Source organism: Anomaloglossus baeobatrachus, chromosome 1 (genome assembly GCF_048569485.1).
Source record: "Anomaloglossus baeobatrachus isolate aAnoBae1 chromosome 1, aAnoBae1.hap1, whole genome shotgun sequence".
NCBI lineage: Eukaryota > Metazoa > Chordata > Amphibia > Anura > Aromobatidae > Anomaloglossus > Anomaloglossus baeobatrachus.
In genome coordinates, this window is record NC_134353.1 from 851,986,570 (window position 1) to 852,001,662 (window position 15,093).

Genomic DNA, 15,093 nt, shown 5'->3' on the forward strand with positions numbered 1-15,093 from the left:
TGATAGATCCAGGAAAGGGTTAAGGAGTAAGGGATGGGGTTTTTACCTAAGGAATGTGGTGGGGGGTCAGCGAGCAGGAGGAGAGATGGGGGGCAGGGGCCATATAAGAAATAGGTCCCATGTTAAGGTGTCATTCCTTTGTCCTGGACTCAAAGACTGAACCAGCAGTTGTCCCACCCACCCTCCCTATAATAAAGGGAAATGTATCAATATCAGGACATTGCAACACTGTCAATATTCTAACAATGTTTTGGTATTCAACATCATCGGTATTTTATCAACATTATTAGTATTGTATCAATTGTTATCAGTAATGTATCCAAATTGACAATGTCATATCAACATATTAATATTGTATTAACATTTTAATATTGTATGTTACAGCAGCATTTGGCGGCGGGATGTGGTTGTTTAAACCCCCTCTTTGTTGGTTGGAGAATTATGTTTTTAATGGGGTCCCTGGGCCAGAGCTCAGCGGACAGTGGAATATGGGTCCCTGGGGAGGAGCTCAGTGGACAGTGGAATAGATGGGTCCCTGGGGAGGAGCTCAGCGGACACAAGGAAAATGATCAAGGGGTATACCCAGATTCCCCCTTGAGCTAGGTGTACACGGCGGAGGGGGATATGGGGCTGGGATTTATAACAACCACATCTCTGGGCCGATAATCTTGTTTTTCTTGTTGATGTTTTTTCTTATAAAAAATAAAGGGCTGCTGTGGCCAAAATTTTAATCCATGTCACGCAGTGTGTGGTGTCTTATTTATTAGGTTACCAGGAGCGCAATTCACTAGTCCATCAGTCATGAACCTTTGTATAGAATAGCACAGCAGACTCCACTTTTGCAGCAGTAAAACTGAATAGCAATGTATAGAGCCTGAAAATGGCCACAAGGATGTCAAGGTTTATCATGTAAAAATACCGGTACTTGCCATGGCTGGTAAAAATACTTACGGTAACTTTTACCAGCATCGCGCAACAAATACCAGCTGTGCAAATAATTTATCAGCCAGGTGGTGGCCCTACTTACTCATCTGTTTGGCATTTACTAGGCCCATTTGTTGTAGGGTAATTGTCCATACACATCAGACAGAACCATATATGCCAACTTTCAGGAAAAGTTAATATTTGGAAAACTGATATTCATGATGGGCAGTAAAAAAATGTTCCCTTGACCCATGCCATCCCTTTCCCAGGCCTTGCCTCACCACACTCCCAGATTGTTTGCTTGGACGCCAAAACGCCATCTAATGACAACGCATCTTTCACTCATGCCTCTTTCTTGAATTGGTGAATGATGTGTTATTCTGTACTGTCCGATACTATTTGTAAACGCAACCTCAGAAATGTAAAGTGTTGCGGTATATGTTGGCGCTACATAAATCTAAATATTATTATCCCAGCATGCACAAGAAACTTCCCAAAGCATTGGCGTGGCCTAGGATATTTGCCAACTTTTTTAGGAATTCCGGGAGAGTTGCCATTTATGGACAATTGTTGGCCAAACGTGTGGACTTCAGTGAGATTGTCAAGCCATGTGATATATATAGGGATAATGATTGGCCATTTTGGATTAAGCATGCCAAATCCTTTGTTCTCAGGAGAGTAAAGGCTGCTTTACACGCAATGACATCGCTAGCGATGTCGCTCGTGAAAGCACCCGCCCCCGTCGTTTGTGCGTCACGGGCAAATCGCTGCCCGTGGCGCACAATATCGCTAGGACGCGTAACACGTACTTACCTTCCTAGCGTTGTCACTGTGGGCGGCGAACAACCTCTTTTTTAAGGGGGAGGTTCGTGCACCGTCACAGCGACGTAACACAGCGGCCCGCCAACAGAAGCGGTGGGGCGGAGACCAGCCGCATTAACGACACGCCGACCTCGTTGCCGGAGGACGCAGGAACGCTGCTGTTTGTTGTTCCCGGGGTGTCACACGTAGCGATGTGTGGTGCCTCAGGAACGTCGAACAACCTGCGTCCAGCACCAGCAACGATTTTTTGAAAATGAACGACGTGTCAACGATCAACGATTAGGTGAGTATTTTTGATCGTTAACACTCGCTCATAGGTGTCACACGCAACGACGTCGCTAACGAGGCCGGATGTGCGTCACGCATTCCGTGACCCCGACGTCATATCGTTAGAGATATCGTCGCGTGTAAAGCCCCCTTAAGACGTGTCTGGCAGCAACTTTTTCCCTATAAAATGAAACATACTTAACTCCAGCATTGATCTCTATTTTTGAGGAGTGGAAAACTATTGTAAATGGCACATAGCTGTGAGTAGAGCTTGAATGGGACCTCTTACTGAAAGTGGAATCTGGAGGTGCTATGTTAAGTATTGGGGGAAAGGAGGAGATCTTATTTAATAGGGAACCTATTGGGTCCCTAAACGACCATTATTACATCGAGAGCTTTATTACTCCATTAAAATAATGTTTTTGATGTTCCATAAAAATGTACATATTTCTGCAAATTCAAGCTGCATAGTTTCTCTCACTATTATGGGTGTGATTTTTGTTCTCTGCTGTTCTCCTTAAGGCCACTTTACATGCAGCGAGATCGGTAGCGATGTCGCTGCCAATCGTTCCCGCCCCCGTCCGTTGTGCGTCACGGACAAATCGCTGCCCGTGGCGCACAATATCGTTAGTCCTCGTCGCACATATTTAACTGCCTAGCGACGTCGCTGTGGCCTGCGAACCACCTCCTTTCTAAGGGGGGCAGTTTGTGCGGCGTCACAGCGACATCACACGGCAGCCGTCCAATAGAAGCGGAAGGGCAGAGAGCAGCTGAAAGACACGCCCACCTCGTTGCCGGAGGACGCAGGTACGGTGTTGTTCCTCATTCCTGGGGTGTCACACGTAGCGATGTGTGCTGCCTCAAGAACGACGAACAACCTGCCTCCAGCAACAATATTTGGGATTAGAACGACGTGTCAACGATCAACGATTAGGTGAGTAATTTTGATCGTTAGCGGTCATTCGTACGTTTCACACGCAATGACGACGCTAACGAGGCCGGATGTGTGTCACGAATTCAGTGACCCCCAACGACATCTCGTTAGCGATGTTGTTACATGTAAAGCCCCCTTTAGTCCTGAGAATGTCACTCAACACCTTTGTAACGTGGGCATGCACAATGAAGCCAGATGTGTATGGCCCCAGATTCATTGGTATCCTTCCCATGCCCCGAGAACCTCTTCAGAGAACGTCAATCACATCCAGCCATTACATGGTAATAAAGATGCTCAAGAATTCTTCTTACCTGATCTGGAATTGAGTCTTGAAAGGATTTCTCCATGTTAACTGAATCCAGAGTGGTCAGAGATTTCTCATTATTGTCTCCAAGTTCTACATTGGATTCTGTATCGGACGCTGTTCTTGCTACATCATGTGCATCTACTAATTGAGGCTCAAAGACTTCCTTTGCGATATCACCATTCACCGTCTCTAATTCCGGTTCCTAAAATTGAGATATAAGGGACTATCACAACCTGTCTTACTCCATATACAGTTAGGTCCAGAAATATTTGGACAGTGACACAAGTTTTGTTATTTTAGCTGTTTACAAAAACATGTTCAGAAATACAATTATATATATAATATGGGCTGAAAGTGCACACTCCCAGCTGCAATATGAGAGTTTTCACATCCAAATCGGAGAAAGGGTTTAGGAATCATAGCTCTGTAATGCATAGCCTCCTCTTTTTAAAGGGACCAAAAGTAATTGGACAAGGGACTCTAAGGGCTGCAATTAACTCTGAAGGCGTCTCCCTCGTTAACCTGTAATCAATGAAGTAGTTAAAAGGTCTGGGGTTGATTACAGGTGTGTGGTTTTGCATTTGGAAGCTGTTGCTGTGACCAGACAACATGCGGTCTAAGGAACTCTCAATTGAGGTGAAGCAGAACATCCTGAGGCTGAAAAAAAAAGAAAAAATCCATCAGAGAGATAGCAGACATGCTTGGAGTTGCAAAATCAACAGTCGGGTACATTCTGAGAAAAAAGGAATTGACTGGTGAGCTTGGGAACTCAAAAAGGCCTGGGCGTCCACGGATGACAACAGTGGTGGATGATCGCCGCATACTTTCTTTGGTGAAGAAGAACCCATTCACAACATCAACTGAAGTCCAGAACACTCTCAGTGAAGTAGGTGTATCTGTCTCTAAGTCAACAGTAAAGAGAAGACTCCATGAAAGTAAATACAAAGGGTTCACATCTAGATGCAAACCATTCATCAATTCCAAAAATAGACAGGCCAGAGTTAAATTTGCTGAAAAACACCTCATGAAGCCAGCTCAGTTCTGGAAAAGTATTCTATGGACAGATGAGACAAAGATCAACCTGTACCAGAATGATGGGAAGAAAAAAGTTTGGAGAAGAAAGGGAACGGCACATGATCCAAGGCACACCACATCCTCTGTAAAACATGATGGAGGCAACGTGATGGCATGGGCATGCATGGCTTTCAATGGCACTGGGTCACTTGTGTTTATTGATGACATAACAGCAGACAAGAGTAGCCGGATGAATTCTGAAGTGTACCGGGATATACTTTCAGCCCAGATTCAGCCAAATGCCGCAAAGTTGATCGGACGGCGCTTCATAGTACATATGGACAATGACCCCAAGCATACAGCCAAAGCTACCCAGGAGTTCATGAGTGCAAAAAAGTGGAACATTCTGCAATGGCCAAGTCAATCACCAGATCTTAACCCAATTGAGCATGCATTTCACTTGCTCAAATCCAGACTTAAGACGGAAAGACCCACAAACAAGCAAGACCTGAAGGCTGCGGCTGTAAAGGCCTGGCAAAGCATTAAGAAGGAGGAAACCCAGCATTTGGTGATGTCCATGGGTTCCAGACTTAAGGCAGTGATTGCCTCCAAAGGATTCGCAACAAAATATTGAAAATAAAAATATTTTGTTTGGGTTTGGTTTATTTGTCCAATTACTTTTGACCTCCTAAAATGTGGAGTGTTTGTAAAGAAATGTGTACAATTCCTACAATTTCTATCAGATATTTTTGTTCAAACCTTCAAATTAAACGTTACAATCTGCACTTGAATTCTGTTGTAGAGGTTTCATTTCAAATCCAATGTGGTGGCATGCAGAGCCCAACTCGCGAAAATTGTGTCACTGTCCAAATATTTCTGGACCTAACTGTATGTTAGTCAGTGTGTACAGTGCCTACAAGTAGTATTCAACCCCCTGCAGATTTAGCAGGTTTGATAACATGCAAATAAGTTAGAGCCTGCAAACTTCAAACAAGAGTAGGATTTATTAACAGATGCATAAATCTTACAAACCAACAAGGTATGTTCCTCAGTTAAATTTTAATAAATTTTCAACATAAAAGTGTGGGTCAATTATTATTCAACCCCTAGGTTTAATATTTTGTGGAATAACCCTTGTTTGCAATTACAGCTAATAATCGTCTTATATATAAGACCTGATCAGGCCGGCACAGGTCTCTGGAGTTATCTTGGCCCACTCCTCCATGCAGATCTTCTCCAAGTTATCTAGGTTCTTTGGGTGTCTCATGTGGACTTTAATCTTGAGCTCCTTCCACAAGTTTTCAATTGGGTTAAGGTCAGGAGACTGACTAGGCCACTGCAACACCTTGATTTTTTTCCCTCTTGAACCAGGCCTTGGTTTTCTTGGCTGTGTGCTTTGGGTCGTTATTTTGTTGGAAGATGAAATGACGACCCATCTTAAGATCCTTGATGGAGGAGCGGAGGTTGTTGGCCAAAATCTCCAGGTAGGCCGTGCTATCCATCTTCCCATGAATGCGGACCAGATGGCCAGGCCCCTTGGCTCAGAAACAGCCCCACAGCATGATGCTGCCACCACCATGCTTGACTGTAGGGATGGTATTCTTGGGGTCATATGCAGTACCATCCAGTCTCCAAACGTCACGTGTGTGGTTGGCACCAAAGATCTCGATCTTGGTCTCATCAGACCAGAGAACCTTGAACCAGTCTGTCTCAGAGTCCTCCAAGTGATCATGAGCAAACTGTAGACGAGCCTTGACATGACGCTTTGAAAGTAAAGGTACCTTACGGGCTCGTCTGGAACGGAGACCATTGCGGTGGAGTACGTTACTTATGGTATTGACTGAAACCAATGTCTCCACTGCCATGAGATCTTCCCGGAGCTCCTTCCTTGTTGTCCTTGGGTTAGCCTTGACTCTTCGGACAAGCCTGGCCTCGGCACGGGAGGAAACTTTCAAAGGCTGTCCAGGCCGTGGAAGGCTAACAGTAGTTCCATAAGCCTTCCACTTCCGGATGATGCTCCCAACAGTGGAGATAGGTAGGCCCAACTCCTTGGAAAGGGTTTTGTACCCCTTGCCAGCCTTGTGACCCTCCACGATCTTGTCTCTGATGGCCTTGGAATGCTCCTTTGTCTTTCCCATGTTGACCATGTATGAGTGCTGTTCACAAGTTTGGGGAGGGTCTTAATTAGTCAGAAAAGGCTGGAAAAAGAGATAATTAATCCAAACATGTGAAGCTCATTGTTCTTTGTGCCTGAAATACTTCTTAATACTTTAGGGGAACCAAACAGAATTCTGGTGGTTTGAGGGGTTGAATAATAAATGACCCTCTGAAAAAACTTTTCACAATTTAAAAAAAAAATAAAATAACATTCTTTTTTGCCGCAGTGCATTTCACACTTCCAGGCTGATCTGCAGTCCAAATGTCACAATGCCAAGTTAATTCTGAATGTGTAAACCTGCTAAATCTGCAGGGGGTTGAATACTACTTGTAGGCACTGTATATAACAGAACCAGTAGAGCAGGTGATCACAATAGGATCATCACACAAGTACCGTAAGTTAGGCCCCAATACATTATCTGTACTGAGTAATAAATGGCTTGAGAATACAGGTGACATTTGTGCCTCATGTTCGGTCTGCCATAACTATTTATTTTTCGGACACAGTAGGTATTTGAGGCTATATGAGATTAATTTGTCCTGTTTTCAGGTAACATTGAAAGGTTTTTCAATCTTAACCCCTTCACGACCTTGGACGGATCTATCCGTCCAGGATCGTGTCCCGTTAAGCCCCGCCCCCTGCCGCGGGCAGGCGGCGTGGATCGGCACACATATCAGCTGTTTTCAACAGCTGACATGTGTGCCTACATGTTCCGAGTGGAATCGCATTCCACCCGGAACATTAACCCCTTAGATCTCGCTGCCAAAGTCTGGCAGCGAGATCTACATGCGCGCGGCCATCTTTTTTACTTACCGCCGCCCCCTCCGGACGTCACGTGAGTGATCACGTGACGTTCGGTGGTTGCCATCGTAGCACAGGGTCATGTGATGACGCCTGGTGCTACGAAGTTTCACTTTCATTCTTCCTCGGCACGGAGCAGAGGAAGAAAGAAAGTGACTGAATCTGCTGATTACAGCGGTATAGCTGTGATCAGCAGATAGCGATCAGCAATCGGATTGCTGATTGCTATAGCCCCCTAGGGGGACTAGTAAAATAAAATAAAAAAAGTAAAAAAAAAGTTTTAAAAAATTAAAAAAAAAACAAAAAACCTAAAAGTTCAAATCACCCCCCTTTCCCCCCATTGAAAATTAAAGGGTTAAAAAATAAATAAATATACACATATTTGGTATCGCCGCGTTCAGAAATGCCCGATCTATCAAAATATAAAATCAATTATTCTGATTGGTAAACGGCGTAGTGGCAAAAAAATTCCAAAGGCCAAAATTACGTTTTTTGGTCGCCGCAAGTTTTGCGCAAAATGCAATAACAGGCGATCAAAACGTAGCATCTGCGCAAAAATGGTACCATTATAAACGTCAGCTCGAGACGCAAAAAATAAGCCATCACTGAGCCATAGATCCCAAAAAATAAGAACTCTACGTGTTTCGGAAAATGGCGCAAAACGTGCGCCACTTTTATTGGACAAACTTGTGAATTTTTTTTAACCCCTTAGATACAAGTAAACCTATACATGTTTGGTGTCTACAAACTCGCACCGACCTGAGGCATCACACCCACACATCAGTTTTACCATATAGTGAACACCGTAAATAAAATATCCCAAAAACTATTGTACGATCCCACTTTTTTTGCAATTTTTCCGCACTTGGAATTTTTTTGCCGTTTTCCAGTACACTATATGGTAAAACTTATGATTTCATTTAAAAGTACAACTCGTCCCGCAAAAAACAAGCCCTCATATGGCAAGATTGACGGAATAATAAAAAAGTTACGGCTCTTGGAAGAAAAGGAGCAAAAAACAAAAACGCAAAAACGGAAAGTGCCCGGGGGCTGAAGGGGTTAAACATTGACTCATGCACATGACATACCATAGACATCTGATAATCACCTCTCCAGTCATGGAGGTACAAGGTGCGACTACGTTTTCAAAATACAGTGCTCAGCATAAATGAATACACCCCCCTTAGAAAAGTAATATTTTAATCACTATCTCACTAAATACAAGAACAACATCCATCATTTTGATAAGATTAAGATTTATAGAACCCTCTAATATGAAAGTAAGGTTAATATTATAACTTTCATTATAAAATCACTTTTATTCCAAAAGTTGATGCAAAAACGAATACATGTTATGGAATGAGCAATTTAGCGACATATTGCAACATCTATCTTTTTCTATTCAAGAACGACCTCTTGTAGAGCCTGGGTACTGGATGGAGAGTGATGACAACTTGTCTCTTCAGAAATCCCCATAGGTATTCGGTTGGGTCCACATCAGTAAACACTTGGCCACTGAATGACTTTTACCCCGTTGTTCTTCAGAAATATTAGAGGACATTCACTGCTCACAATATTCGTGCAGAAGTGTAAATTTGATTCATGTAGTGCAAGTATCAATTAATATTTCAATAGTGCTACCTGATTGCAACAATTGGGATGTTTCGATTGATTTGGCGAAATCTTTTTCAATCCATTGCTATATGGAGGACACTGCGGTTATAGAATCGTCTTACACAGTGCGTCATCTCATTTAAGGGAAACTGAAGATTTAGTAATGAAAGTTATACTATTAACCTTACCTTCATGTTTTTGTGTTTAGTGAGATATTGAATAAAATCTTACTTTTCAAACGGGGTGTACTCATTTACAGAGCACTGTAGTTGCAATCCCAAGTGTGGGATCAGTAACTATCAGACATTTATGGTATACCTATGTTAATATACTAAAAATGGCTATTAGGAATACACCTTTAAGTTAATGCTTACGTTAGTATTTAATAAAAAAAAAACATTCTCATGACTCAAAAAATTTTTTACATTATTTTTCTTAGCACTTAACCTGTTCCCAACATATAACTGTTACATCACCACTGGAGTCCGCTCCAGCGACTTCGGCTCCGATTACCAGGCGACGCCGTGTTCCTGCCGTGGATGGTGCTGGTGATGGGAGAGAAGTCCATGCCAGCGGCAACGGTGGGCGCAGGCTCCGATCATCCACTGGGCTGGGTTATCTTGGGATCTGCAGTGGCTGGCTGACTGTGGGTGGCGTGTGTCTTCCAGATGACGTTGCCAGCGTTCAGCTACAGCCAATGGGAAGACTCCACACCCTTCTTAGTTCCCCTCCTGTCTGCTGACCTCTGCCAGAGATAGTTCTGATTTCATGGCTCCTGGTCCGCCCTATTCTGTTTTGTGATTCCTGTGTGCTGACTTCTGCGTGTTTTCTGACTACCCTTCTGCCTGCTGTTTTTATACCTCGCTGCCCGATCCAGATTTGACCTCTGCTAAGTTTTCTGATTACGTCCTTGCCTGCCGATTCTGTCCCTGTTCTGCTATTCCTGGTTTGACCCTGCCTGACGACTACTCTCATCGGACTGCAGCCTTCCACAGGTAGTGATCTCCAGGGCCCTGTGTAATTCCAAATCCCTGTATAAGGGTTAAAGGGTTTCAGGGTTCTGGGGGTCCTGCTTGGTGAGTGATTTCCCTCTAGTCTGTCCATTACATCCCATCTGAGTCTGTTGATCCAGGCAGGCGTTACAATAACGTATCATTATGTCATGTGTCAGGTCCCTGACTTTGATGCCATCATCAACCTCTAACAGGGACGGGTGGAATGGGGTTCCAACCACAACTGATAACCTGTTAAATGCGGCTGTCAATCTCTCTCAATGGCATTTAACATGCACAGGCAGAGGGGGCGCATCATTCCACGCACCCATGGCATGCCCATGTGATGATCCCAGGGTGTCGCGAGTCGGGTGGATGCGTTTCTTAGAAAATAATGTAATGTCCCATGTTTGAACATTCAAGAAAATAAAGTAGAACCTATTCATTGAGCTGGACGTTTTCATTTTTGTGTGCTGTATTAAGGCCATGTCAGAGCCCTTGTCCGAGCTCTGAACAGAAGGGGTACATTTACTTAACGTTACTTATCTCCATGTTTGTTGTTTCAGTATTCACAGGAAAATGTATAAATGTCTTATTACGGGGGTCCCACCAGTCCCATAGACATGAATAGAGCGAGAGCAGTCATGCACGATCTTGTTGCTGTATTTAATCCCGATCCCTGTTTTAGTGATTTGTTATGGATCCTGCAGTGGGACCTCCAGCAATCAGACATTTATCTACCACCATGTGGAAAAGTGATAAATATCTGTTAAAAGTTAGGTCTAATGGGAAAATTTTTCTCCTTGCAGACACTGACTAACCAATCTGGCTGCCAGTGAGGAATCTTACAACTGCAATGCTCCTTTGTGAAATATGCAAATTGTCTCTTCAGGGAGGAAGGAGACAAACTCTAGTGCCACCTATTGGAAGTAGCAATCCTAAAAATCAGGCTGTCCAACGAGCCTTGTCATATGGCTTAGGATTTATGCCAGATGAGAACCTCAATTTGCAGGCACAGTGTTTTGGGGTGATTGCCCCTCGTCAGTGCAAAGTATGAGCTCTGATTTGGCTGTATGAGAAGCTATAATGGGGTCTAAGGAGAAAACTTTTCTCCTTGAGGAGACTGACAAACCAATCTGGCTGCCAGTGAGGAGTCTTATAGCTATAATGCTTCTCTGTAAACAATTTGCGTTAAAAATAAGAAATGTCTGCATCAAATTTGACATATATTTACATATCCTAAAGGCCCCGTCACACGCAGCGACGTATCTAACGATATATCGCCGGGGTCATGGATTCCGTGACGCACATCCGGCATCGTTAGCGACATCGTTGCGTGTGACACCAACGAACGGCCGTTAACGATGGAAAATACTCACCTAATCATCCATTGTTGACACGTCGTTCATTTTCAAAAAATCGTTGATTGTTGTGGATGCAGGTTGTTTGTCGTTCCCGAGGCAGCACACATCGCTATGTGTGACACCTCGGGAACGACGAACTACAGCTTACTTGCGGCCGCCAGCAATGAGGAAGGACGGAGGTGGGCGGGATGTTTCGGCCGCTCATCTCCGCCCCTCCGCTTCTATTGGGCGGCCGCTTAGTGATGCCGTTGTGACGCCGCACGAACTGCCCCCTTAGAAAGAAGGGGGTTTGCCGGCAACAGCGACGTCGCTAGGCAGGTAAGTCCGTGTGACAGCGCCTAACAATATTGTGCGCCACGGGCAACGATTTGCCCGTGACACACAAACGACGGGGGCGGGTACACTCGCTAGCGATATCGCTGCATGTGATGGGGCCTTAAGAGTGCATGATCCCAGTGATGCCATGTGCAATGATCCTGAATGGAGGTGAGCAGCCTATATTAGGTTGTCTCTGTGCCAACCGATGACACTTTGCTCTTCCGTAGTATTATTGCTATGAATACCTCCACCAATGGAATATGATACCTCCTCATTCACATAAATTCTAGGTTAATCTGTGAAAAAAATTGTGTGTGCCTCGGTAAAAAATCTGAACAAATGGGGCCTCAATAGACTTAAGCGGGCTTTACACGCTACGACATCGCTAATGCGGAGTCGTTGGGGTCACGGAATTCGTGACGCACATCCGGCCGCATTAGCGATGCCGTTGCGTGTGACATCGATTAGCGATTTTGCATCGTTGCAAAACAGTGAAAAATCGCTAATCGGCGACACGGGGGTCCATTCCCAATTATCGTTACTTCAGCAGTAACGAGGTTGTTCCTCGTTCCTGCGGCATCACACATCGCTGCGTGTGACGCCGCAGGAGCGAGGAACGACTCCCTACCTGCCTCCCGGCCGCTATGCGGAAGGAAGGAGGTGGGCGGGATGTTACATCCCGCTCATCTCCGCCCCTCCGCTGCGATTGGGCGGCGGTTCAGTGACGTCGCTGTGACGCCGCACGGACCGCCCCCTTAGAAAGGAGGCGGTTCGCCGGTCACAGCGACGTCGCCGGACAGGTAAGTATGTGTGACGGCTCTGGGCGATGTTGTGCGCCACGGGCAGCGATATGCCCGTGTCGCGCAACAGATGGGGGCGGGTACGCACACTAGCGATATCGGGACCGATATCGCAGTGTGTAAAGTAGCCTTTAGGCACTAGATTGTGGAGTAGAGTACTGCATAAGATATTTGTAAAGAGCTTTAACTAGACATGGGGTTCCAGTACCTGTCTGTCCTCGCTCTTTTCCTCTTTCTCAGGATCCATGCTGTCAGATAACATGTGCTCCATAGGCCGGGAGGAGATCTGCTCCTGGAGCTTGGTCATCTCATTCTCATCCTTCTCTTCTGCAAGCTGCTGGATCAGCTCTTTGAAGTTCTCCACTATCTGTTCTTTAGACTCCATTCTGTAACCAAAACATTAAAATGAAAAATTTACCAAAAAGCCACAAGGTCATTCCAAACTGCACACTCTTCCGCTCCAAAATCATTCAACTAATTAGGAAAAACAGTCAGTAATCCATAAAAGTGCATTCACACACGGTCACAGTGATTTCAGAATGATCTGACACTCCAAAAATACAGTGCCCTGAAAGGAACATGGAAGAGTTTCATATCATAGCAAATGGGAATATTTATAACTGGAAAAATTGTTCCAGGTGCTGCAAAATATGTATATAAAGACCTGGCACCCCACCGATCAGCTGTAACTTGCTCTAATAACCACTCTGAAAAGTGTAGTTCCATTCATTGAATGAATAGGAGCTGTTCTTCAGCACCCGGCAGCAGCCACTACACATTATATGGAACTGCACTTTGCAGCCTTGTTTAGACTGTACAACTGGTGGTCTTTGAGGCAAAAAACAACTGAATAGTGGGGAAAATATAGGTTGTCGATCCCCACACCGATGTATTACTGACCCATGCCATGCCTATGTCGTCAAAATGTTGTGAAAGTCAAAACTGTTACCATAACTGGTCTCTCGGCAATTCATGGGAACATAAAAAGTTACAGTATATAGCTTATGATAGAAATACAGTTCTTCATCCACCAATAAGTCACTTCTTCTCCTCGTTCCCGTGCCTCAACTAGTCATTTACTTTCAACCTACTAGTAAAATCCATCTTGAGAAACAAGATTATGAGCTTGCTTAAGTATTACATTACATACTGCCCATAGAACACTAAGGAAAAGATAGGGAGCTGCTTGAAGGAGTCAGAGGCAAAAAAAAACAGTGCTGCAGTTTCTAGTAAGTGTTTTATCTCATCCTAGTGCAGGATTCACAGCTGCACTGCTAAGAACTACACCCAAACGAGCTTAAGTTTAAGGGCAAGAAGCTTGCCGGACCAAAAGCTAAATTTTCATCTGAGGAACAACATACTAAGTAAAGCTCTAGTGTTTCAAAAGGCCATTTTCTTAGAATGTGTGTGAGATTTTACGTGTTTTCTATCTCAAAGTGACAATGACTGATTTGTGCTAATCCCAATTTTGAAAAAAGAAGTGGCGGTCTAAGCAAACAAATTTTACCATTGTGATCTGTAAAGTAAATACTAAGTTGAGGATATCCACTTTTCAAGTTCTTTTTTTGTTAGAAGAGCTTCTTAAGAATAAGGTCATCACTAATGACCTGTTAAAGCCCCCAGTATTCAGATGTAATTTGTAATGGAAACTGTCAGAAAGTTTTCTACTACAGGAGACATGGAGCATGGCATACACTTTTCAACATTGAAATTGCAACACCAAGAAGGAAAAGTCTTGGCATCATGAAAATCACAGTCCTGATAGACATGATAATGATATATAAATGATGAAACAACATTTTTTAATCATCTTGATTTGTTCAATATTGAGTATGAGCACCACAAGCAGAAATCACCGCACTTGCACGCCTTGGGCTCCATCACTGAAGGTTATTAATGGTTGTCTGAGGAATATTCTGCCATGCTGAATGCCACGATAGGTCCCTTTGCAAATGATGACCAAAGACATCCCAGATGTGCTCGATTGGAGACAAATACAGAGACACTTTCAGCCACTATAGCATGTTTAGGCCAAGCAAGCTGCCCACACGGCCTGGCACTGTCATGTTGAAAAACAGCTTCTGGAACACGTTCACATTCCTTCTTGAAGGCATCTTCATGATGTAAACCACGTAGTCTCCAGAACAATCTCCGACAATCATTGTATCCAAGACAAAATTGCTGTCTTGTTCTGTGTCATGATAGCCTTTGAGTGTGGTGATGTGAGGTCAATGGAGCACCTATAAGTGGACACCTACAGTAGTTTCAGGTACAAATGCCTTCTGATGGTTTGTGTAGACACTCTGTGGATCCTTAGACTTGGTATATGAAGTCTCATTTCACATACAGTACAGAATGGATCACTAGTCGCCATTTTTCAAATCTGACAAGACCAAGTGGACAACGCCATAAAGAGGCTTTCACAAAGGAATGTAACACTGGTTCTATTCTCGGAATTATGGGGTGAGGTGGCATATATATACAGTAGCCCGGACCCCTCTAATCTTCATGTCCACTAACAGCTCATCGTTACATTGATTTGGTTGTAGAGCCAGTGGAAGTCATTTCTCCAAAGTGTCCTAGGAGCTGTTTTTAACATAACAAAGCCCGAACACAAGTTGCTTGTGTTACTGTGAGCAATCAGCATGTCCTAAACGTGCTTCTGTTGTCTGCACCGATTCTGGACTTATTTCCCATCAAGTACACCTGGGACGTCACTGGTCGTCAACTAATAAGAGAGCTGCCAGAAGCGGATCTTGATGATTTATGTACCCAGGT

The 15,093-nt window shown here is 44.1% G+C and overlaps 1 protein-coding gene across 4 annotated transcripts in view; it reads right to left on the reverse strand.

The window, feature by feature from the left end:
- Positions 1–15,093, reverse strand: part of FAM169A (family with sequence similarity 169 member A) — a 164,008-nt gene that overhangs the window by 24,296 nt on the left and 124,619 nt on the right. For 3 of the 4 annotated variants that reach the window (XM_075325404.1, XM_075325410.1, XM_075325397.1), the window contains exons 11-12: positions 12,524–12,701; positions 3,259–3,456 (exon numbers count right to left, since the gene is read on the reverse strand). In XM_075325404.1, coding sequence (XP_075181519.1) covers positions 3,259–3,456; positions 12,524–12,701 — 376 coding nt within the window. The remainder of the gene's footprint in view (positions 1–3,258; positions 3,457–12,523; positions 12,702–15,093) is intronic. The other variant, XM_075325416.1, reaches the window with a different exon arrangement.